Source organism: Geotrypetes seraphini, chromosome 9 (assembly GCF_902459505.1).
Source record: "Geotrypetes seraphini chromosome 9, aGeoSer1.1, whole genome shotgun sequence".
Lineage (NCBI taxonomy): Eukaryota > Metazoa > Chordata > Amphibia > Gymnophiona > Dermophiidae > Geotrypetes > Geotrypetes seraphini.
The window spans coordinates 74,092,316-74,119,073 of NC_047092.1; the positions used below are offsets into that span (position 1 = coordinate 74,092,316).

The 26,758-nt window shown below is 40.0% G+C and overlaps 1 protein-coding gene across 3 annotated transcripts in view; it reads left to right on the top strand.

Annotated features, from left to right (window-relative positions):
* Positions 1 to 26,758, top strand: part of SLCO1A2 (solute carrier organic anion transporter family member 1A2) — a 192,801-nt gene that overhangs the window by 104,652 nt on the left and 61,391 nt on the right. For all 3 annotated transcript variants that reach the window (XM_033959647.1, XM_033959649.1, XM_033959648.1), the window contains 2 exons: positions 6,210 to 6,405; positions 24,728 to 24,890. In XM_033959647.1, the coding sequence (XP_033815538.1) occupies positions 6,210 to 6,405; positions 24,728 to 24,890 (359 nt within the window). The remainder of the gene's footprint in view (positions 1 to 6,209; positions 6,406 to 24,727; positions 24,891 to 26,758) is intronic.

Consider the following 26,758-nt stretch of genomic DNA (forward strand, 5'->3'; position numbering starts at 1 on the left):
CTGTTCCAGGTGCTGGAAGTTGGGGATGCTGGAGCAGTCACAAGGCCATGGTCCACATGCGCACAGCCGTCGGCTCCACCAACCTCCTCCCCCTCCAAAATCAACTTCCTTTTCCAGGGCAGGGAACCAGTAGAGCCTTTGGCCACATGCATGCAGACCATGACCCCACAACTGCTATTGCCTGGAGGAGAGGGTGCTCCATCCCAGGTAGCCAGCAAGCCGGGCATGCCATTGCCTTCACCTAGCTGATATTTTGATTCTGTTCTTTCTTTTTTGTAGCTTTTCTCTAATGTTCTTTTTGCTCCTTTTCCTAGTGTTATCTATTCTGTTCTTTCTGCCCAGCTGACTTCCATAGCACATCTCTAATCTCAGGCTCTGCCCTGAATTATATAGCCAAGGAAGCTAAGTACAATAAGCTCATGGACATGAGCTCTGGAAAGTGAGGTCATTCTGTACATCATCATAATTTCAGTACCACCCACCCCCCTTCCTAAACAGGTGCCACTGATAGCAATAGCTAGAATTTCTGAAATCAGTCTGACTGTTAAAACCACAAGTTTCATGTTCCAAAATGGGGATGCTCACCTTTTTAATTTGTCCACCAATGGTAGGTTTTTGCTTTCATCTCCCCTTGCTTTAAATGGGCCCTGCTCTTTCCTTTTCATCTAGCTCCATACTATATCAGCATGGACCTGGCTGTGTGTGGAAACATCATTTTTCTATAGCCTGGCATCTCTAAAGCCATAATAATAAATAAAAATTGGCTAAGCGATCCTTGTCCCTGAAAAATTATATAAAAAACTAACAAAATTTAAGAAAATATAAGAAAATAACTAAGCAAATGGTCACTTATATAAATTATCAGTATAAGTGATAAATAAGAAATAATAATAACACATGACACTAAAGGACATCAGTATTTGAAAGCATATATGAGAAATAGCCTGAGCCAATACATCGTACGTTATCCATTCAAGGCTCATACTGATGTCCTTTAGTGTCATGTGTTATTATTATTTCTTATTTATCACTTATACTGATAATTTATATAAGTGACCATTTGCTTAGTTATTTTCTTATATTTTCTTATATTTTGTTAGTTTTTTATATAATTTTTCAGGGACAAGGATCGCTTAGCCAATTTTTATTTATTATTGTATTGGACAGTATTGGCTATTCTAGTCTTTCCGGGTTGCAAATTCTTTTTGCTGTTTTGGTAAAATCTCTAAAGCCAAACAGCCTGTTGTAGTTTTGTTCATAATCACAATGGATTCTTCAGAAACAAAATAAGTTTGCTCACAAGGACTTTCTATTGTGCATAGGCCTTGGGTAAATTCCACAATTTGGACCTCTTTATCAACTCTCTTTACTTTGTCCCCTACAACCCCAAAAGCAAGCGCTGGAAGCAATTCTATAAGTGTACGATACCTCCATTTAGGTTTTCCGATGCAACATAAAACCTATCTCTAACAGCACCTGAATACCTAGATTTTCTTATAGAATACTTGCATAATCTAATATTTATTTATTTATTTGATTTTATATCCCATCCTTCCCAAAGAGCTCAGAACTGGTTGGTATGCCTTACATTTGCATGCCCACAAATACACCAGCCAAAGGCTTGGTGTAACTCCGATTACGGACTAGTTCAGTGGAAAGAGACAGAGAGTGGTGGTAAATGGAGCTCACTCTGAGGAAAGGGATATTACCAGTGGTGTGCTGCAAGCTTTGGTTCTTGGACCTGTTTTTTTGTAAGTGATGTTACTGATGATACCAAAATCTGCAATCGGGTAGATGGTGTGAAGAACATGAGGATAGACCTATCAAAGCTTGAAGAATGGTCTGGAATTTGGCAGCAAAGATTAAATGCTAACGAATGCAGAGTCATGAATTTAGGCTGCAAAAACCTTAAGGAGCAGTATAGTTTAGGGGGGTGAAGAACTTTTCTGTACAAAAAAGGAGCAGGACTTATGATCATATGTGATGATCTTAAGGTATTCATACAGGTAGAAAAGGTAATAGTGAAAGCTAGAAAAATGCTTTAGTATAAAGCAGTGTTATCGCAAACTTTTTATAATGGTAGCACACTAATATTGGGGCTGGGGCTGGAGGGCACCCGGAAATGCACGAATATGGATGTGATGATGTCATGTACATGCATAATATCATCACATCAACGTCCACACATGTGCGATGGCCTCCAGCCATGGCCCTGAGCCTCTTATTACGGCTGGTAGGGTGGTGCTGCAGAAGGAGAGGTGAGGAGAAGGTGCAGAGGCACCTGCGAGGAGGAGAGATGCTGGCGCCAGCTGACCGACTACAGGACATGCCTCTCATCATGAGTGGCACATCTTGTAAGAAGTCAGCCAGTGCCGATGCCTCTCCTCCTCACTGGCATCTCGGGGCACACCTGAAATCCTCTGGGACACACAATTTGCAATACACTGGTAAAAAGGATGAGAAATGGCCAGTACGAAAAAGGAGATGGTGCCCCTGTATAAGACACTGGTAAGATCTCATTTAGAATATTGTGTACAATTCTGGAACCCACACCTTCAAAAAGGTATAAACAGGATAGAGTCAGTCCAGAGGAAGGCTACTAAAATGGTCAGTGGTCTTTGTTACAAAGCATATGAGGACAGACTTTAGAGTAAAGGCAGATGAGGGAGATATGATGTAGACAATTAAATACCTACGTGGCATAAATGTTAATGAGGCAAGTCTCTTACTTTTGAAAGAAAACTCTGGAATAAGGGGGCATAGGATGAAGTCGAAAGGGATTGACTCAAAAGTAACCTCAGAAAATACTTTTTCATGGAAAGAGAGTGGTGATTGTGTAGAATAGCCTCCCGGTGGAGGTGGTAGAAATAAAAAGTGTATCTGACTTCAAGAAAGCTTGAGACATATATATTGTGATCTCTAAGGGAGATAAAGTGATAGTAGATGGCAGGGATAGGCAGACTAGATGGGCTTTATGGAAGCTGATATTCAGAGATTTAAGGGAGCATGAAGCTCTCCTTTTAGGCAGCCATTTAAATCACTTCTGGCCGCCTAAAAGAGTGCCACTGAATATCCCCCTCAGTCCGCCAAACTAAAAAGTGAGCAGGTCAGGGGCTATGCTCGGGTTGGTACCAGAGAGGAGCCCAGGTTATGTGGGTGCCAGCATATTCAGTGCCAGCACCTGCATATTGAACACTGCCCATGTTCTACCCACATATATACATCCATTTACATACCATGCAATTTACACACACTATTACAGAATAATACTTAAGTCACTTACTGTCACTTTTGCTGGTAAGTATACACTTATGTGCATGACCGTACAATACACTTTTGTTCTCATATGGTAAGTAAATGTGGGTGCACTGATACAGAATTGCCACCTTATGAACCTTATTCACAATATGAATGCACAATTCTCAGTGAAAAGAAGATAATGGATTATTATTGTATACAGTATACAGTAAAATCTTGAATTGCGAGTAACTTAATGTGAGAGTGTTTTGCAAGATGAGCAAAACATTTTATTCAATTTTAATGTGATAAATGAGCAAGGTCTTGCAATACGAGTACGTACAGTATATGCGCATCAAGCCATCACAACTGAGCTGATGGTTCTTCTCTCTCTGATGCTGCGGGAGTGTGGTGACTATTCTAAAAAAGCGAGGTCTTCAATACAAGTACGTACAGTATTTTGTTTTAAAATTTTTGGGTTGTGGAACGAATCGTCTGAGTTTCCATTATTTCTTATTGGGAAATTCGCTTTGATATACGAGTGTTTTAGATTACAAGCATGTTTCCGGAACAAATTATGCTTGTAAACCAAGGTTGTACTGTACTTCTGTTTGGGATTGAGAATGCCACAATCAGTATGAAATTGAATAGGGGTACTCAAATTGCAGCTATTCAGTGCAAAGAGCCCTAACATTGAGCAGTGTGACCTTACTGGGTCAGACCAAAGGTCTATCTAGCCTAGTATCCTGTTTCCAATAGTGGCCAGTTCAGGTCACAAATACCAGGCAGAGACTAGAGAGTTGCGTGGGGACAGAAATCCCACCCATCCTCACCTGTCCCCGCCAGGATCCTCTCCGTCCCCACCCATCCCCGTAAGGAATTATCTCCATCCCCGCCCATTCCCATAAAAAGCAGCAATTACTTCTGACAGGATCATCAATTCCACAGTTTCTTGTGTGTTTGTGCTGCTGTTTTCCTTGTGGAATCTCTTTGGTGGAACCCTTTTTTTGTTTTCTGTTCAGGTAATTAACTTATAAACCCCCTCTTTTACTAAGGCTGACGTGTCCATTATATTATATGGATGAAGCCTGCTTCCAAAGCCTTCCATCCCCGTGGGAGTCCCGTGGACTAGAGGGGGGTCCCCGTGGGAGTCCCATGGGTTAGGGGGGAATCCCGCGGAACTCCCACAGGACCCGTGGGATTCCTGCGATTCCCGTTTCCGTGCAGACCTCTAGCAGAGACCCAAAAAGTGGCAAGATTCCATGCTACTTAATCCCAAGGATTAGCATCTGTTTTCCCTAGATCTGCCTTAATAAGAATTTATTTTTATTTATTTAAAAAAATTATCAACCACCTACATCTAGGTGGCATTACATTAACACAGAATATAACAATAAACCTTTTTTAGACCCAGCTACATTAGTTGGTTTTACCACTTGCTCTAGTTATGTTGAGTGAAAAAATATTTTCTCTGTTTGTTTTATGTAACTTAATGAAGTACTTTTTGAAAGGGTAAACAATTGATTTATGTTTACCTACTTTGATCCATTCAGAATTTCATAGACCTTTAATATCTTACCTCAGCCATCTCTTTTCCCAAGCTGAAAATCTCTAACCTCTTTAGCCTTTCCTCATATAAGAATCCTTCCATACCCTTAATCATTTTGGTTGCCCTTCTTTATATCCTTTCTAGATCTACTATATTTATTTGAGATGTGGTGATCAGAACTGCAAACAATATTCAAGGTGCAGTCTCACCATAGAGCGATACAGAGGCATTATGATAATCTTTATTTATTCTCTATTCCTTTCCTAATAATTCCTAACATTTTGTTTATTTTTATTGGCTGCCATTGTACACTAAGCAGATTTTAATATATTGTCTGCAATAATAGCTAAATCCTTTTCCTGGTGTAAGCCTGGGTTTCCTTAACTGTACTCCCTCACTAGGCTACCTTGAAGGAGGGCAAGATTCAGGCAGAGAGAGGATTAAAATCCCTAGTATAGGAACAGAATAGGGAGAAAAGTTTCTCCAGAGGGTTCTCAGGAAGGGCTGCAGTATCTAAAGATGAGCCCCTCCCCAGATGCCTCCTGTATGCCCGGGTCAGCCTGGGACTGTATAAGGCTGTCTTTGAGCTGCTACATACCCAGCATGAGCCCAGCCAGATGCCATCCCAGAGATTTTAATTGCAGGACTGCCAGGATGTGCAGTAACAGGCTTTGATATATTTGATTGAAGCAACTATTTTTTGGTTTACCTTCAATTCTTTGGCAGTTTCTGTAAAGGCTCAGTGCTACTACCATGTTCAAGTTACCACAAACAATAAATAACAAATGAGTGCATTCATTGGAGTCCAGTATATCATCTCATCTCTTGCCTGCATCCAACATGCCAGCCCTCATATCTTCATGTAAAGAGTGAATGCCACTGATACCCAATTAGGTAGAGGATTTTCCTAAGACTCTTCCTTAATCCATCACCATTGATAAAAATCAAAGGCTTTTGTTAAGTCTACAGTAGTAACAGATCTTGCTAACACTCATGATATTTCTTTTGGAATTGTCTATTCATGGTGCCTCTCACAACACAGAAGCCATTATAGGTTTAAGGAATGATGTCATTTGCTGGTGTTGCCCCACTGACATATGTTATTATTATATAACCACAGGAGGTGACACTCTATCTTAGCTGTTGAATTAAGCTGTTTATGTGAATATGCCATGTGCCAGGCTTGCTGCATTACACTGATGCTTTATAACACAATTTTATGTCTAGTCTGATTTTCAGGATATCTACAAATAATATTCATGAGATAGATCTGCATACAATTCAGTATACACAAATCTTTTCATGCATATTCATTGTGGATATCCTGAAAACCAGACTACCTAGGGGTACTCCAGAACTGGCAGGAGAAATACTAGTTTATATAATTGAACTAAATGTGATTATGTTTGTTATATCTTTATAGGTGTTTACAACTTGCCAGTAATTTGCATTGGGTATTTTTTGGGTGGCTTATTTATGAAAAGATTCAAGGTAACTATACTACAAGCTGCATATATTGGATTATGCACCTCTCTCATAGAATACCTGATCTACTTTTTGGCTTTTGCCCTTGTTTGCAAGAAGTCTGAAGTTGCTGGTCTCACTGTCTCTTATACAGGGTAGGTTCTATATTTAGCATTATTTAATGAATGTCTGATATGCTTTTGTTTTTCCTTGATTTGATTGACTGTATTGGTTCCATGTATTTAAGGAAAATCTTTCAATCAGGGCAATTTTCAAATTAATTTTCCTTGATTTGAGTAGCCACCTTTATCTATTTATTGATTTATGAAATTCTCATATACCACAAAGAGGATTATTATTCCTACGTTTATTTTTCAAAAAGTCATTTAACCAAATAAAAGGGCCATTGTTCCAAATCAATAGACTACTCAAACTGTGTGAAAAAGAGGAAAACTCCACCTTCTCAGTGTCTGTGGAGGAAAGATTTCAGTGACAAGTACAGAGAAAACAGGGGGCTTAAGCCCTGAAAAAAACCACCATCATAAGTCAGAAAACTCCATTCTCATCAACCCTTATTTTCTCCGGCTGTGGAAATTAAGAATGTTGTTCTTATCCTGGTTAAAAAACATCCTAACATCAGCATTTTATCTGCATCTAATTATATCAAGGGTAGGTGGGTTCAAATCATCATGAAAATAAATAATTCCACCATATCTTTAACTAACATTTACGCTCCTACAGTTGATTCCCAAAAATTTATTGAAGAAATTGCTAATAAAGTAGTTGCAACTAAGGTTATACATCACATTGTAGTGGGTGATTATAATATGATTATGGACAGAATTTCGAATTCAACCTATAGAATACCTAAGGCATGGACCACCCTTTCGGATATAATGACACATTTAGATCTGAAAGATGCTTGGCGATCCCTTCACCCATACAGTAAAGAATACACTTTTTATTCACCACTTCACTGTTCTTACTCATGCAAAGACATGTTTCTCATCAGCCATTCTCTCTGTCAATTCACAAAAGAGGCTTCTATTGAAGAAATTATGATATCTGACCATGCTGCCATAGCTTTAACTTTAGACAATATCATAAAAGTGCCTGTTTCCAAACAATGGAGATTTAACTCTAGTCTCCTCCAAGAATCAGACTTCAAGGAACAAATTAACAATGCCATTAAATAATTTTTTCAGTTTAATAAACCTGAAGATACTAATTGGACAACTTGGGATGCCTTCAAAGCATACATTCGAGGTGTGATCATCTCACTTAATTCCAAAATTAGGAAATTAAAAGATACGGAAGTTAAAACACTGGAACAGGAGATTAAACCCAAGGAGCTTGAGCACCAACAAGATACTAGAAACTTTAATACTCTCGTAGACCTTCAAAAACTTTGTTTCCAATATAACTCTATCTTACGGAAAAATGCGGCTCACTCAGTCTTCACCTCCGAAGCTAATTATTACGCTGAGAATATCAAATCAGGACATCTTCTAGCAACATACAGTGATACCTTGGAATCCGAACTTAATCTGTTCCAGAATCCCGTTAGAGTTCCAAAGCGTTTGAGTTCCAAGACAATTTTTCCCATTGAAAATAATAGAAACTGTTCCTGGGTCCCACAAACTCAAATTTTAACAGGACATACACTGGATTTTAAGGTAAAATATTAACAAAAATTCCAAAGCAGCATTCAGATTCTGGGGCACAAACACACACATACAATGTGCAGGGTGTTCGGATTAGAGAGTTGCACGGGGACAGAAATCAAACCCATCCCCGCCCGTACCCGGAAGAATCAAACCCATCCCCATCCGTCCCCGTTGGAATCAAATCCGTCCCTATAAACTTCAGAAGTAGTTATTTCATTTAATTATGCTACTTAATTAAAGGCTCTGGTAGAGACCCATTTACATATAAGCAAAGACACTTTTTAAATTTGGAAATATTAATTGAGAAGAATACATACTTTGTAAATGGGTTTCTACCAGAGCCTCTAATGTAAATATAAAATATAAATACTCAGCTGATGAGGACCCTCAAGCTGTCAGCTGAGGACTTCCTCTGCAGTTGGCCGAGGGGTCCCTTTTGCCAAGCTTGGCAGGCAGTAGTAGCGTCCAAGTCACAGATGCTGGCAGTGGCACCTCAGTGGCTCATGGATGCTGCCAGCGACTGCTGCGCTTGGTGGAGGGGAGTTCTGGCCGTCTCTAGAGGAGGTCCTCTGCTTGCGGAGCTTGGAGTCACAGTCCCCAAGTTAACATTTAACAAAGAAAGTTTTGAATGGTATTGAATCGTACACTTATACTCAACTTACTGGATTGTTCCAAAGTTGTCCAATCATTGGCTGCCAAATGAGATTTAAAAGTAAATAAAATAAAATACAACAATTAATCTAGTGGTTTACCGGTAATCAAAGACAGTCCAAAACAGCATGCTGTAGAAATGCCAATCAATTCAAAAACATCAACAACACAATTGAATGATCAAATAACCAAACATCCAGACAAACAACTTACCCATCCAACTAATAAACAACTAAGAAATTGAGTGGACAATTACCCAAATATCCAGTAAGCAATTGTGTGCATACCCAATCAACTGCTAAAAAAACAACACTTAAGGATCCAGACACCCAGGTAACTAGTCAAAGCAGCTGACTGACCAAAATGATTCATCAGACAAGCAGGGCTGGTGTTAGGGATGTGCAAACAAGGCAACAGTCTTGAGTACCATGCCACAGGGGCCCTAAATGTTGTCAGAAGCTGGAGGTGGCATAGCTAGCTGTTGAACCATGGGGCCTCTTCCAAATTATTGTTCTGGAGCTAAGCATGATCTAACATTGTCTCTTCCAGGCAAAAGTGCTGCAGTAGGAAGGAGGCATTAGAGCAGGGCTACTCGATTGTGGTCCTCAAGATCCACAGGATAGTCACAACATGCACGGCAGAGGGCTTTTCATGTGTTTTCTTTCACAGAGAACCTCCCACCGCATCACATCCTACTCCGATCGATGAATTCTATATGGGGGGGTTGGGAGTTCTACTCCCAGTCCCTGCCCTTTTTACCTGCCGCCGGAACTTTCAAACTGCTCCGTTAAGAGAGAAAAGCTGTGCAGGTCCACCAAGTCGCAGAGCTTAGCAGTGTCCTCATTCGGCCCTGCACATGACTGACGTGAAGCCTTTCCTCCAATGTCGGAGGAAGACTTCTGGGTCAGTTACGTGTGGCGTGTTGCAGGAAGGAAAAAAAGACGAGCCTCTCGGCTCAAGCTGCCTCCAACCCCGCGGGATCTCCAAGACCATGAGGGGCATCCCCACGGGATCCCCGTGACCCAAGGGGGCGTCCCCACGGGATCCCCACGACCCGAAGGGGGAACCCGCAGTATCCCCATTGTCCCCGTTCTCGTTCCCGTGCAGCTCTCTAGTTCGGATTCCAAAGCAGAGTTTGGATTCTGGGGCACAAACAATGTGCAGGGTGTTCGGATTCCAAAGCAGAGTTCGAATTCTGGGGCACAAGCACGCACATACAAATGTGTAGGGCATTCAGATTCCAAAGCAGAGTTTGGATTAAAGACAAAATTTACTACAAAAAAAGGTTCGGATTCCAAGTCATTCGAGTTCTGGGGTGTTCGGATTCTGAGGTACCACTGTATTTGCAAAGGAAAAGTAAAAAAACAAAACAAAAAAACAATCGATAAAATCATCTCTTCTTCCGGTGACACCATTTCCATAACTACTGAGATTATAAATGAATTTTTGAGAACTTGAAGATTCACAGAATCGCTCGCGCCGAAATAATTTTCGGATCTTAGGAATTCCGGAGGCGAAAGAAGGCAGAGCCATGATACCTTTTCTACAATCTCTGCTCCCTACCCTCTTGGATATGTCTTTTCAACATGATTTGGAAATTGATAGAGCTCACCGCGTGCCTTCTCATGCACCTGTTCCTGGAGCGAAGTACCCGAGACCTATTGTGATCCGTCTCCTGCGGTTCAGTCAAGTAATGGAAATTATGCAGCAGGCTAAATTGAAAAGACCGCTGAAATATGAGGGTCACTCTGTTTTGATTGTGCCAGACCTTGCCAAGCAAACTGCGAAGCTACGTAAACAACTCATGGAAATACCGGCCTCGGCTCAAGACCATTGGAGCAAAATTTGGTATGTTCTATCCGGCCACCCTTCGTGCACCCACAATAATGCTACTAAGAACTTTGAAAACCCTGCTGAACTGGCGGACTTTCTTGAAGGTCTAGCGCCCAGCAACTATTGACAATACATGATCCTAGTATGCTAATAAGTCTGTAGCTTGGATTCAATATCTTCGGTTAAGACCACTTAATGGCTGTTTTGATTATATTATATATATTTACTGTTGCTTCACTGTTTCTGAGTTTGCCTCCAGATTTATGACAATGATAATCTTTCAACACTAATCATGACATGGTAATATATCTTATGACTGAATGTTGTGCTATCTCCAACACTATGCTATGTTGGCTGACTGCTTTAAATTTTCTTCTACACATCCATTGCATTTTGTTCTTAATGCTATTTTACCTAAGATAGATGCTGATTATAATGCAATTAGATATTAACCGTCTTAGAGTCCATTAAATTGGCTATAGGGATAGTAATAATGGCTAGCTTTCCACTGATTCAGCCCTTATGTTCTCTTGACCCGACTGTTATTTTGATTCCATCTGTGTCACTGTTATTCGTTCTCATTTTAATGAATACTTGTTTCATCTCTACTTTAATCAACTCTGCAGTTACTGACTTTGAAGCACACTTTTCTTACTCTAATGTCTCTGCTATACTGTGCATAGCATGCGCTAATGCATAGCTACAGGTAATGAACACTGTGAATATGATGTGGTATTGTTCTTAGATAAGTTATGACCTTAACTTTTTGTTCTCTCAATGTAAAAGGGGCTCAACAATCCCATTAAAAAACAAAAAATATGGAATTATATCCAAACTCTACAACCGGATATCTTATTTTTGCAGGAGACCCATTTATCATCTGTGGACTCTGCAAACTTTTCTTTCTCATGGCCATACCTGGTTTGTTTCACCTGCTATCGATAAACGCAATGGGGTTATTACCATCCTCAGAAAATAGGCCGGATATTAAGCTCCTATCACATCTGACAGACCTAGAAGGCAGATGGATATGCGCTACTATTGACTTTAATGGTAAAAACTAATAGACTTGTATGAACATTTATGGTCCCAATGTTGATGACCCTGTTTTCTTTGACTCTATATCAGAGCAATTAGCTTCTGCATTAAACCGTCCAATTATATTAGGTGGTGATTTTCAACCTTATATTGGATCCGACCTAAAGATAGGAAATCTAGATCTGTATATAAACCAGCTAGAAATTGGCACAAATTGCAAGATTTACTATCACAATTCGACTTGATGATCCGTGGAGAATACAACATCTGAATGAGGCTGAGTATACATTTAATTCTGTTCACACACTCCTCTTATACCCGATCGATTTTTCTTAATGAGCACCTCACTAGCTAATATTTCTACATTCGTTCTACAATCAAAGAAAATACTGATCTCTGATCATGCTGCAGTTCTTCTAACGACTAAGTGAGATGATGAATTCTCAACCTCAGAAGAGCTGGCGACTTAACACTTCTTTACTTTCTGAACCAGATTTATTTCGTTTATTGAAAAGGAGATCTCTGATTTTTTACTCTGAATAAACCATCTGATACTACTTGGATTACTTTATGGGACTCCTTCAAAGCTTATCTTAGAGGCTCTATTATCTCATTTTCCTCGCATATGAAATCACAAAGGCTTTTGGAATTACAAGCTCTGGAAAAATCCATTAAGCAACTGGAACAGGATCATATACTTTCTGCTAATGACTTTTCAATTCTGAAAGAACTACGCTCTTTACGATTGAAATATAATCTATTATCGAGTCAAGTTGCCCATAATCAAGTGTTGTTGAAAAATGCCTCCTACTATATGGAAAGCAACACCTGTGGGCACAGGCTTGCCCAATATTTGAAAGGCCGATCCTCCAAAAAATACATCCCCGCTATTAAGGACGAAACTGACACCATGCTTACGAGCGCTCCGGATATCGTAGCTACCTTCCAAAGATTCTATACCACCTTATATACCTCTGAGGCTAACATTTCTACGTCTGCCTCGACTTTTCTTCATGACTTGCCTGTACTACTTTGTCCACTGAGGCAGACTGAACTATTAAATGTGGAGTTGAACCCAGATGAGATCATGAAGGCTGTACGCTCCCTCGCTAAGAAGAAGGCCCCTGGTCCGGATGGTTTCCCCTCAGAATTCTACCAAGTCTTTCTTCCTCACATATTACCACACTTGTTTGAGTTTTTTTCAAGCTCTCATTGCAGATGGATATGGTCATGGACCTTTACAGAGCGACAATCATTGTCCTTCCTAAAGAATGGAAAAGACCCTACAGATGTCACCAACTACCGTCCTCTTTCGCTCATCAACACGTGATGCGAAGATATTTGCTAAAATAATTGCTGAATAATTACAACCAGTTTTAACAAAGATAATCCATCCAGAACAAACGGTTTCTTATCTGGTCGTTTGTCTTCTGATAACTCCAGAATATTTGCAAATATCATTCAATACTCTACTCAGATCAAGACTCCTTTATTGGCGATAGCACTTGACGCTGAAAAAGCGTTCGATCGTATTGAGTGGTCTTATAGCTTTCAAGTGCTTCACTGGTATGGATTTCCTCCTTATTTTTTGTCTCTTATACGCATCCTTTATACTAATCCTACAGCGAGACTCTGCATAAATGATATCTTCTCCTCTCCGTTCCTATTGACTAGAGGCACGAGACAGGGCTGCCCTTTATACTCCCCTTTTATTCAATATGCACTAGAACCCTTACTGATTGCTATACGTATGCATAAGAATATTTCTGGAGTTAAAATGGGAGACTACGAGATTAAGCTGACCGCATATGCGGATGATGTCCTTATATATGCCTCGCCTTCTCTCTTCCATACATTACTGACCTGATTCGCCGATACTACCTTTTTTCTGGATACAAACTGAACTTATCTAAATCTGAGATAATGCTTATCAATCTGCCCAGAATTAGTGATGATGTTAAAAAATTGGGATTTCATTGGTCGCCATATAAGATTAAGTATTTGGGGAGTCTACTTTGGGCCTACACTGGATGAAACTCTGGAATATAATATGGATTATATTCTGAATAAAATTAAACGATCTTTAGCACTCTGGTCACCCCTTAAACTATTCCTGGTGGGGACGCCTGGACACTATTAAAATGATGATAGTCCCAGTGGTGAATTATGTGCTTTCCATGATACCAGTATTATTTAATAGAGCTTTTTATAAAAAAATAGAGTCTACCTTGATCGACTTTTTATGGATACATAAAGTGCCACGGATTGGCCTGCAAAAGCTTAAAAGTTCTAGACAAAATGGAGGGGTATCCTTTCCTAGCTTTTTTGAATATCATGTAGCCTATATTCTCAGGCAGAGCGCCCGCTGGTATTGTACATTAGACAATGCTGACATCACTCCTTGTCACCTATTAGAATCACATATTACTAATGTTTCTTTAAAATATGCACCAGTTATGTCTTTACCCACTGAGTCTTTGAATAATCCTATCCTGCGGTCTGCGGTGCTCTCTTTTAAGGAAGTAGAAGCCTTTTCAAATGTGAAATGGAATGATACATTACAGACTTCCTTATGGCTGAATCCTGACATCAAAATTCAAAACAATCCAGTCTCCTGGAAATCTTGGCAACAGGCTGGTTTATGGTCTGTGAATCAGCTTTATGATGGAGCTCAATGGCACACGTTTGCTTCTATCTGTAGATCTTTTGATCTTCCACCATCACAGTTTTTCAGATGGCTACAATTGACTCATGCCATTAAAAAGGATTTGCTGCCGAAGTGTCCCTCATCTGAACGGCCGTTGTTTCTTTCTCACTGCAATTCAATTGTCTCACAGGGCAAAGAGGCATCGAGATGGTACAAGATCCTTCAATTAGCTAAATACCCTCTTGATTCTACTATAATTCAACCCTGGCACAAATTGCTTGAAATCAAACTAGATGATCACACATGGAATGATATCTGCCTTTTGAAAGGAAGATCTCTGCACTCGGCTTCCATGAGACAAACTGCATTTTTTATTCTTCATAGGGCCTATTGGACCCCTCAGCGATTGACTAAATTTAACACACAAGGATCCAAAAACTGCTGGTCCTGCCGTACGAATGAAGGATCCTTGCAACACATGCTGTTTGATTGCCCTCTATTGGCAGCCTTTTGGTCTTCAGTCTGAAGACGGTTTCTGCTGCATTGAATATCACTTGCCCTCTGACTTATGACATCCTCATTATAGGTGACAAGGAATCCATCTTACCTATCTCTGATTTAAATCGCGTTTTGCTTAGAGCTCTACTCTTAATTGCCATAAAAGAAATTTTGGCCAATTGGAAGAACTTATCTGCTACTTCATACACGTCATGGTGGTCTACTGTATCTCTTGTTGTGAAATATGAACGTATATATGCTGAGAAATTTGGCTCCTTATGCAAATTTTATGACATTTGGGATCCTATTTTGAACCTCTGATACTTCTCCCTTACCTTGCATTGAGTTACACCTATACCGACTTACCTTGCTTCATTCCTCTGATACTCTATTTTTCTTGCCTGAATATCATTATATATATATTAATATCTATGCTTCTAAGTATGTAAAAATATTATGGAAAACTATATTCTTCTGAACTGACCGACAATACAACTTCACATACCTTTTTAGATGAAATCGAACTTCCAAAGCTATCAATTGAAGATCAAGACCAGCTTTCCTTACCTATGATGCAGAGTGAGATCCTAGACTCAATTTCTGAAATGGCCAAAAACAAATCACCAGGCCCAGATGGATTCACAGTTGATTTCTGTCAATCTTTCCAAAACACTCTAGTACCTTACTTGCAGCAGTTTTTCGCTCAGCTGATAAGGCAAGGAGTCGCATCAGGAACATTCAAAGAAGCAACTCTTATTGTCGTCCCTAAACTGGGGAAGGATCCTTTGCACGTCACAAACTATAGACCACTCTCTATAATAAATGTGGATGCCAAGATTTTTGCCAAAATACTTGCGACTAGGCTGCAACAAGTCATTCCACACCTGATTACAACAGATCAAACTGGATTCATTAATGGCAGACATTCATTTAACAATTCCCGTACACTATTGAACATAATTGCTGCATGTCAATCTTCTGATCACAAACTTACACTTATAGGACTGGATGCAGAAAAGGCATTCGACAGAGTAGAATGGCCCTTTATCTATGCTACTCTATGTAAATTTGATTTTCCTGCTTAATTCACCAACATTTTATTTATTTATTTATTCATTTATTTAGCCCATCCTCCCAAAGGAGCCCACATGATTGCTGTACTATACTCTGATCCAAGTACAAGAATTTCTTTAAACCCACCAGAGGAACACGTCAAGGATGCCCTTTGTCCCCTTTACTTTTCATTTTAGCGTTGGAACCATTATTGGTGGCCATCAGAGCTCAACCAGATATTATTGGATTTAAATACAATGATGTTGAAATTAAGCTATCCGCTTATGCTGATGACATCATGCTTTATGTTACACCTGATTCCATCCCCCAAGTCATCAAAGTTATTGAGCAATATGCGCAGGTGTCAGAATATAAATTGAACACTAATAAATCGGAATTAATGCCTCTCAACTGTACTGAAGACAAGCAAATTATTGAATCACTTGGATTTAGTTGGAATATAAACAAATTGAAATATTTAGGTCTTAAACTGAATGACTAAATTCTGATTATGTTTTAAATTTGATAAAATAATTAACACATAGATGGTCTCCATTAAAAATCACCTAGTGGGGTCGACTCGCCAATATTAAAATGATGATTCAACCCAAAATTAATTATTTGTTAAGCATGCTACCCTACCTCTTAAACAAGAAATTTATGCCATAATATTGAACAAACTTTGAGTAAATTATTGTGGAATACAAGCAGTCACATATCGAATTGCATAAACTTAAAAATGTTAAATCAAAAGGTGGTGTCAACTTCCTGGATTTCTTTAAATACCATCTGGCTTTTATAATGCGTCATGGTTCCTTATGGATGCATAACAAAACTAAATATAATCCCCCTTCGTGGCTTATTTTGGAAAAAGCTCACCTGGTGCCAACACACTTGCATTTACTCCATCTATATCCTTCTCTTTAAAAAACAAGAACAATTAAATTGTATTCTGAGATCAACGAGAGAGGTTATATAACATTTTGATAATATTATGGAAATTAAATGGATGGATATCTTGCTGATCTCACTTTGGAACAATGATACCTTCAAAATTCAAAACATCACTTTGAACTGGCCTATATGGCACTTTACAAGATCTTCTTAACCATAATGACTTTTGAGGAATTATGTAAAAGTATAATTTACCGGCTGACCAATAAGATAGTTGGTTGCAACTAAAACAATATATTAATGCAACAATTCCAGATAAGCTAAAGTTAAAGATTATACCTGATCTCTTTCTACAAAGTTTTACTATTACTCCTCTCAAAGGCGCTGCCTCTAAATGGTATGGTTTACTGCGCCAAGCGTTACCAGTGTCTATATCAGTGTTGATGAGTGCTTGGTAACCTGACTTAGATATATCTGTTGATGAAGAAACATGGCAAGAATTGTGGACCAGAACATTTAAATCGATTCAACCGGCCTCAACCCTTGAGTCGATATACTTTTTTTTTTAACATCAGACTCACTGGACTCCGCAGAAGATTGCTAAATTTTCACAAAAAGCCTCTAATCTATGTTGGTCCTGTGAGAAATCAGTGAGCACTCTGCCTCACATGATTTTTCAATGCTCTCAACTCACGATATACTGGGAGAAAGTTTGGGGCACCATATTCGCCATACTAAAATCCAAGAACTGTTAAATCTCAAAATCATTGTTCTAGGACAACAGGGACTCACACAATCCCTATCGGAACCCAACACTCGCATACTTAATATTCTACTGTTTTTAGCTATCAAAAACATTTTACACTGCTGGAAGAATTTATCCAAGGTAGAATTCATAGTATGGTAGAACACTCTATGTATTACTACCAAATTTGAAAGTGTAATCGCAGAAAAACATCATTCCATTTCCTTAAAATCTGGAGCCCGGTTCAATCTTATTGTGCTTTAGACCAGTGTTTTTCAACCGCTGTTCCGCGGCACACTAGTGTGCCGCGAGATGTTGCCTGGTGTGCCGCAGGGCCGCCATCAGGGCAGTACTACCAGTCCTGCATTCAGGGGCCTGGAGCTGACAGGGGGCCCGGGCTCCCCCAGGGTCCTAGGCAGTGTTCTAAGGCAGGGGCGCCAGTAGCTCGCCAAGGCAAAGTGAGTCGATCACCCAGGACTCACTTTGTCTTGGCGATCTAATCTATCGAGCCGATAAGTCTTCTTCTCCCCGACGTCAATTCTGCAGTCGGAGAAGAAGTTCGGGCCAGCCAATCGCTGCCTGGCTGGGCGGAACTTCCTCTCCGATTGCAGAATTGACGTCAGGGAGAGCATGTGTCGGCGTTGGCTTTGGGGCCTGTTATCCATTGGTGGGTCCTGTTCCCCGATGGCAACGGCAGTGGCAGTGGCTTGGGGAATGGCAGGGAGAAAGAAAGAAAGGGGGCAGGCAGGGAACAGAAGGAAAGAAGAGAAACAGAAAAAAAGAAAGAAAGGTCAGAGAGAGAGGAAGAAAAAGTTGGGGGAGGGAATGAGGTGTGGAGGAGAGAAAGCATACAGGCTGATAGAAGGGAAGAAAGATTGGATGCACAGTCAGAAGAAGAAAGTGCAACCAGAAATCACCAGACAAGGTAGGAAAAATGATTTTATTTTAAATTTAGCAAAGTGGAGGCAGTATTACCACAGTTTTCAAAGGAATTTGCCCAAATAACTTAATAGTTAACTGGGTAAATTCCCAGAGATGAAAACTTCCCTTCACTTACTATGCACAGTTCTGAATTTATATCTGCTGTCTATATTTTACAATATGGTCACCTTTTACTAAACCGCAATAGTGGTTTTTAGCGCAGGGAGCCTATGAGCGTCAAGAGCAGCGCTGGGCATTCAGCAAAGCTCCCTGCACTAAAAACTGCTATTGTGGTTTAATAAAAAGGATGGAGGGTATATTTGTCTATTTTTGTATGGTTGTTACTGAGGTGACAATGCATAGAGTCATCTGCCTTGACCTCTTTGAAAAAAACCCAGAATAGGAATGATAATTAACATTTTCTCAGCGTATAGTTGCTTTGTGTTTTTTAATTTTATTATTGGTAGATCATTTTGACTTGGTCATTTTAAAGTAGCTCACAAGCTCAAAAAGTTTGGGCACCTCTGAGCTACAGCGTTGAAACTGTGTATTTCTATTTTATCCCCCCTTTTACAAAACTGTGGAGCGTTTTTTAGTGCCAGCCGTGGTGGTAGCAGCTCTGATACTCAGAATTCTATGAGTGTCAGGGCTGTTACCACTGTGGCTAAAATCCACACTACAGTTTTGTAAAAGGGTGAGGGGTTAGTTTGTGATGACATATTCCATACTAGGCGAAGGTGTTTTCTGTGTTCTGTGTGTTTGAAAGACATGGTTTTCTGTTAGGATTGATGGTGTAGGATTGATCTGTGCTGGTCTGGCTTGTTTAGTTTTACAGAGCTGTCATCTGGAGCTGTCATCCGCCGGCTCATCGGGGATCGATCAGAAGAGTGCTGAGTGTGACGGACAGCGGCTATCTGGAGGAGACAAGCGCAGTAAGTCCTGAGTGACAGTGAGATACTGCAGTGATGGACAAGTTTTTGAAAAGGAAAGAACTAGACTCTGAACAAAATTTGGAGCCAGATGAGAGCCCAAGTATGAGTGGGGGTCAAAAGAAAGCAAAGATGGTTAGCGCAAGCAAATTCTCTGGCGCAAGGCAATATAGCGAAAGCTATATTTCAGTTGGATTTACTTTCACTGGAGATGCAAACAAACCAACTCCACTGTCCGTGGTGTGTGGTGAAAAGCTAGCTAACAGTGCTATGGTCCCAAGCAAACTTAAACGCCATCTCCAAACGAAACACCCTTCGCTTCAAAACAAGAATGCGGACTATTTTGTTCGCCTGCGTGACAACACGGAGAAACAGACAACTTTCATGAGAAAAACCACAAAGGTAAATGAAAGAGTTCTTAAAGCTAGCTATCAAGTTGCTGAACTTATAGCCAAGTCAAAAAAGTCGCACACTGTGGCAGAGACATTAATATTTCCTGCCTGCAAAGCTATTGTAGAGGAGATGCTCGGACCTGAAGCAGCTAAGGAAATAGCCAAAGTCCCTCTCTCAGACAACACAATTTCCAGACGTATTAATGACATGTCTGCAGACATCGAAAGTGTGGTTTTGGAAAAGATCCGTATCAGTGAGAAATTTGCATTGCAACTTGACGAGTCTACTGATATCAGTGGACATGCTCAACTCTTGGCCAATGTGCATTTTGTTGATGGTGATGCAATTAGAGAAAACTTCTTTTTTTGCAAGGCATTGCCAGAAAAAACAACAGGAGAATAAATTTTTCGGGTCACATCAGAATACCTTGAAAAAGGAGGACTTAAGTGGGAAAACTGCACAAGTGTCTGCACCGATGGAGCTGCAGCCATGGTCGGGCGCACCAAAGGCTTTGTAAGCAGAGTGAAGGAAAGAAATCCAGATGTGATTGTTACGCATTGTTTTTTACACCGTGAGGCCCTCGTAGCCAAGACTTTACCAGCAGTCCTAGTTCATGTGTTAGATGATGTTGTGTGCATGGTAAACTTTGTAAAGTCACGACCCGTGAAAAGTCGCATATTTGCAGCTTTGTGTGAGGAGATGGGAGCGAAGCATAAAACCTTGCTGTTTCATACGGAGGTCCGGTGGTTGTCGCGTGGCAAGGTCTTGGTTCGTGTGTATGAGCTGCGGGAGGAACTTAAAGTGTTTCTGACAAATGAGAGGTCAGATTACGCAAAGCAGCTTGCAAGTGATGAGTGGTGTGCAAGGCTGGCATACCTGGCAGATATATTTTATCATCTGAATGAACTGAACACACGAATGCAAGGCCGAAGTGAAAACCTGCTTACAAGTACAGATAAAATAAATGGATTCCGTTCAAAGGTGCAACTCTGGCATCAACACGTGGAAAGTGGCAATCTTGAAATGTTCACACTCACCAAGCAATGGCAAGGTGTTCACACTGCTGCACTGTGTGAGATAATAGTTAAACATTTAAAAACTCTTGAGGAGAAGTTGTCATTTTATTTCTCTTCAGTCTCCACTGAATGCCTTGACTGGGTTAGAGACCCTTATAGCTCAGCATCAGTTGGTGGAAAGGACATGACTTTACAGGAGCAGGAGGAACTAACTGAACTGAGACAAAATCGTGGTTTCAAGCTAAGATTTGCTGATCTACCTTTGGACAGTTTTTGGTTGGATACCGCCAAGGAGTTCCCCCTTCTGGCAAACAAAGCTATTTTGACATTGCTCTCATTTTCCACTACATATCTGTGTGAGATTAGCTTTTCAAGCATGATTGCTATAAAAACCAAATACAGAGAGAGACTGAGAGCTGTTGACGAAGAGCTACGTGTGTGTCTTTCTTCGATTCCAGCCAGAATATCAGCTTTGTGTTCAGCCAAACAGGCCCAGGTTTCGCACTGAATAAAGTATTTTATAATTTTTCACTATTCTGTTTACTTAATATTTCATAATAAAGTAATTATAAAATACTTTCTTTGTGTTTATTTGATTCCTATTCAAGAGAATTACTTTATATATAGTCAATATAGGCACAGAGTTAAATTTTTTAACATTTTCTAATGGTGGTGTGCCTCGTGATTTTTTTCATGAAACAAGTGTGCCTTTGCCCAAAAAAAGGTTGAAAAACACTGCTTTAGACCATTGACAAATAGTATTTTAGATCATATTGTATAAATTTTATACTGATCATCTTCTCTTAACATAATTTAATATGTGATGCTTGTTGGAAGTTCTCTTGTATGCTTATATGCCAGCTGCTGATAATGCATGTGCTGATCTTGCCATTTACATCTGATATACACAGTTTATATTTATAATACGCATAATTTGTACAGTTTGTATTGTTTCTTGTTTTATTTAATATTTGTATACTCTGTTTATTCATAATATAAAATTAATAAAAACACTTGAAACTTAAAAAAAAGAAAACTCCATTCTAGACCTTCTTATCTTCTAAAGTTCCATCATGCAAGATCTCACCAGCAAGTTTTATCTTAAAGCAAATTTTATTAAAGATCTGCAAACATAAAACATAAGCATTGCCATATTGGGACAGACAAAAGGACCTTCAAGCCTGTTATGTTTCGAACAGTGGCCAATTCAGATCAGAAGAACCTGGCAAGATCCCAAAAGAGTAAAACAGATTTTATGTCTTTGGAACCAACTTTTCAAAATGACTAGGGATGCTCAACTCACCACAAATTATCATGCCTATATAAAGTAAATTAAGGCATGGTGGGTTGTGTAAACACAATTGGTCAGGCTGTCTTTAAAGGAAGAGCACGTCAGGTGGTGCTATCCCTAGCATTGTGAGGAAAACAATGCTAGGGATAGCACTGCAAGTCCCACTACTGCAAGTCCCTCCATAGTTTACCATCCTAATCCCAGCCCATCTATACCACACTCAGAAATTTTGAGTGATGTGGCATCCATACTCTTCCACTGTTCTCACAATGAGGGTTAAGAAGGGTGAAAATACAGATGCCATGTGGGCCAAAGTGACTGATCTGCGTGGAATTGCTGGAGTGTAGAAGACAGCAAGTAATGGGAGCTGGGCAGGGGTGAGTATGGATATGTGTGATAAGAATTATGGGGGAAGCGGTGATTGAAGAGTGGAGATTGGTGGGATGATGATTAAAGTGAAAAGTGGAGGTCAGAGATTTGTGTGAGAATAAAAAATGGAGGCTAATATATGCCAGGGTGGGGGGAGGGGGGTAGAAGGGGAGGAGAAATAATGTTTTATTTTTCTTTATCTTCCACTGAGTCTTATGGGGGAAAAATTTGAAAAATGCTGTGCTATAAATTAGAAAACATTGATTCAGCTCAGATCAAATGTGGAGAATTTTCAGAGAAATGCAGGATGGGTATCTATGAAGTTAATAGGTAGCTACAGAGTCAGCCAGCTACTTGCCTATCCCTAAAGTGAGCATTCTCATTAAATGTTAATTTGTGGTGGTTCTCGAATATTCTGATTTCAGTTTGTCTTGCAAAGAACTATAATTATTGGGAAAGACTTTCAGGGAACACTTGATGAAGTTATAGGGAAATACTTTTAAAACCAATAGGAGGAAATTTTTTTTCACTCAGAGAATAGTTAAACTCTAGAATGCGTTGCCAGAGGTTGTGGTAAGAGCAGATAGCATAGCTGGTTTTAAGAAAGGTTTGGACAATTTCCTGGAGGATAATCCATAGTCAGTTATTGAGAAAGACATGGGGGAAACCACTGTTTGCCCTGGATCAGCTGTGAGAATAATAAAAATAATTTTATTTTGCATACTGCCATACCCAGAGAGTTCTAGGCGGTTCACAACAGTTAAAATCGAAGTACAAACATTGTAATCATTGAAGTTAACAGGAAAAAGTAGTAAAATGATAGTAGTAATAAGATGCATTAAGAATTCAGTCTGTGGAATATTTGCGCTTTGAGCTGCTTTCTGAACTCCAGATAGGAAGAGGCATCAAGCACAGTTTGGGCGAGCCAAGAATTTAGTTTAGCCGCCTGAAAAGAAACGGCTTTTTCAAGGAACCTTTTGAAATGGCATAATTTTAATGAGGGAAGGTCTTATTGTTGTCATTTAAATTGAAGTGGGGGTTAAGATAACTTGGTAACATACCAAATACTGTTTTGTAGCAGAAGCATGAGAATTTGAACAAGACTGGATTCAAATGGTAACCAGTGTAATTTATGGTAGAAAGGGGTAAAGTGTTCTTATTTGTTCAAGCCGAAGATGAGTCGGACGGCAGTATTCTGAACCAGCCTCAGCTTTCTGATGGTTTTCTTGAAGGAGCCCAGATATATGATGTTACAGTAGTCCAGGAAGCTGAGAATGGAGGATTGTACTAACAATCGAAAAGAGGTGTTGTCAAAGTATTTTTTTATGGTGCGGAGTTTCCAGAGGACCGAGATACTTTTCTTAAACACAAAGTCAGAATGTTTCTCCAGAGTAACATGTTTGTCTAAAGTGACTCCTAGTATTTTTAAGGATTGTGCGAGACAATAGTTCGATCCATTCACATGTATCGTGGAGTCATTGATTTTATCGTTGGGTGTTGCCAGGAAGAATTTGTTTTTTTCTGAGTTTAACTTTAATTTAAATGCTGACATCCAAAGTTCCACCTGATTAAGAATAATTGATAGAGAATTTAGAAACTCTGGTGTGAAACAAGTTAGCGGGATGATTATAGTAATGTCGTCTGCATAGATGAAAAATTTGAGCTTTAAACTCTACAAGAGATTTCCCAAGGAGACAAGATAGATATTAAACAGGGTAGGGGACAAAGGGGAGCCCTGCGGAACCCCACACAAGTTGCCCCAACTATATAAGAAAGTGTCATTCCTAAACACCTAGTATGATCTATTTCCCAGGAACCCACGGAACCAGTTGAGAACATGGCCTGAGATACCAATGGTTGCCAGACAGTCCAGGAGAATAGTATGATCGACCAGGTCAAATGCACTACTCGGATCAAGTTGTAAGATTAGAGTGCTTGATCCTTGCCTAAAGAGTAAGTGCAGGTAATCGAACAACGTGGCAATAATGGTTTCGGTACTGTGGCCTGAATGAAAGCCCGATTGATTGTCATGTAAAATGTTATATTTCTCCAAATATGTGGTGAGTTCAGCATTTACCACCCCTTTTGCTATTTTAGTTACTAGTGGGATACTAGCAATGAGTCTGTAGTTAGATGGGGCATTAAATGGTTCTTTTGCATTTTTTTTTATAGGTGTAATCATAATATGACCTTGCTTTATTGGGAACTTTCCTGAGGATAATAAAAAGTTTACCCAAGTTAACAACTTGACTTTAAAGTTGACTGGGGCAGTTTTCATGACATTTGGGAGACAAATGGGCTACTGGGCTTGATGGACCATTGGTCTGACCTAGTAAGGCTATTCTTATGTTCTTATTTTCTTAAATGATTCAAGTGCTACAATATCCAGCAGACTGACATACACAGAAGCTCCCCTTGAAAATTCTATTCCAGATCCTAATCTGTGCACCCCAGTCCTAGCAATTACAGATCCAATGGTTGTCTTGGGAGTTTGCAATGTATTTTTCCATCACAATCTTAAATGTCTTTCAGCCATGAACAAGTTTCTTATTTGGATGCCTTTAAATCTGATTGCAATCTTAACTGTACATGCCCAACCAATACTTGGGACCCAGTTTGTGGAGATAATGGAATCACATACATTACAGCTTGCCTTGCTGGATGTGAATCATCAATCAAGGCTGGACAAAATACAGTAAGGCATCCTATCGTTACATTATTTCATATTTTTCTTCTCTGAAATATATAGAAAAAGATAATAGAGTAATTTCATAACAGATTTCCTAGGTTTGGAGGGCAAGTAAGTGCCTATTTTATAGACACATAGGTGCCATTTCATTTAACCAGTGATTAAATTGTTGGAGGTAGGATTTAAGTAGTGTGAACAGGTGCAAAGCATACGGGTCTGTACTTTTAAAATGCATATTTAATAGTTTAATTTTCAAAGGGAAATTACCCAGCTAGTGTAAAAATATGCATGTGAAATATGGTTACATATGTTTGTGTAGGTGATGGAAGGGCAGAATGAGTTATCATGTGTCTTTTTGAAAATGTCAGTTGCCTTTATAGAATACTATGAGAAACCTGGAAGAGAACATGGCTAGGTTGAAGCTGCAGACTAGGGCTGCCTGATTCAAGATTCAAATTGATTCTCCGATTCAGTTTGGCTGAATTGATTCAAAATGATTTATTTTACAAAAAAACCAGGACTCACCGATTCAGGCTTAAGAGCTGCATGGGAACTGGGCTGTCGGGAATCCCCTCCAGACTTGCCTACCTGCCTGTGTCCTCTGAGTATTCTTGAGCTCTCCAGGATCCTCTCCAAGGCTTCAATAGGCTGCCAGCAACGGTTCCTCCTATATGCTGCCAGCGGCTGATCCAGAAGGCTTCCCTCTGATGTAAAACGTGTCAGATGGAGGGCTTCCGTCTGATACATTTTAGGTCAAAGGGAAGTTTTCTGGGTTAGCCGTTGGCAGCATGTAAGAGGAACACAAAAAGACAGAGAAGGCGACCTGTGGTGCTCAATATATTTATTGTAGTCAAGACTCGACATGTATGTGTTGCAGCCGTAAGGCCTGCCTCAGGAGTCGGAGCCTTAATTCATTATTTTACATTGTTGTAGTTCTCTCTTGTTAATATGGTGTTTAACTCATGCATACAAGCAAGCAAATGGAGCTGACAATAAATGAATGATCAAGATGTGTCTGCTGAATGTGTCATGATGCTCCGGGAAGGGGAAGGCCTGCCATTTTGAAGAGTCGGGCCTGCCAGTTGGAGGGAGTAGGCTCCGACTCGCTGTCATTGGAAAGATATAGTGTCCGAGAGTGTCTGTGGGTGTTAGGGGCAGGGGACCCTGATAGCGGGAAGGAGTGAGCATCCCTCCTGCTGGGAGTGTCCGGGGGTCTGTTGGGGCCCAGTAGCAGCAGCAGTGGCATCCCTCCTGCCAGGAGTGTTGGGGGGCTGTTGGACCCAGCAGCAGCAGCAGGAGGGAATGGGAATTCCTCCTGCCAGGGGGGTGGGGGGAATCACCAGCAGCGTAAGGGAGTGGGCATCCCTCCTGCCAGGAAATGGTACATCTCTGGCAAATGAAATGATAGAAAGATGTGGTTTGTTACATTTGATTCAGCATCTTCTTGATTACTTAGCCAGCTGAATAACTCACTTTTTAAGACTTAGTCCTTTTTCTTGGATTATGACACATCATGAAAACAGGAAAAGAACTCCCAAAATTTAAAGGAAGGGTACAACACACATCCAGACACACACATACCATACTTCATGAACTAAAGCAACTAATAACCAGACTTTATGCTATGTGCCTGTTACCTCCAAGCAATACCACCCGTAAGCATCTACTAGCCTAACTGAAAAGCTAGAGAGAACAAATGTGTCTTCAGCAACACTTTAAAGTGAGGAAATGATTGTTCTGATCGGATATGATCCAGGAGGGAGTTCCAGAGGGAAGATGCCAAAAAATTTAAAAAGATGTGTTTCATGTGGACTCCAAGTGTGCCTGGCTTGGATCAGGAAGAACCATCCTGTATGAATCGAGGGAACACAAGC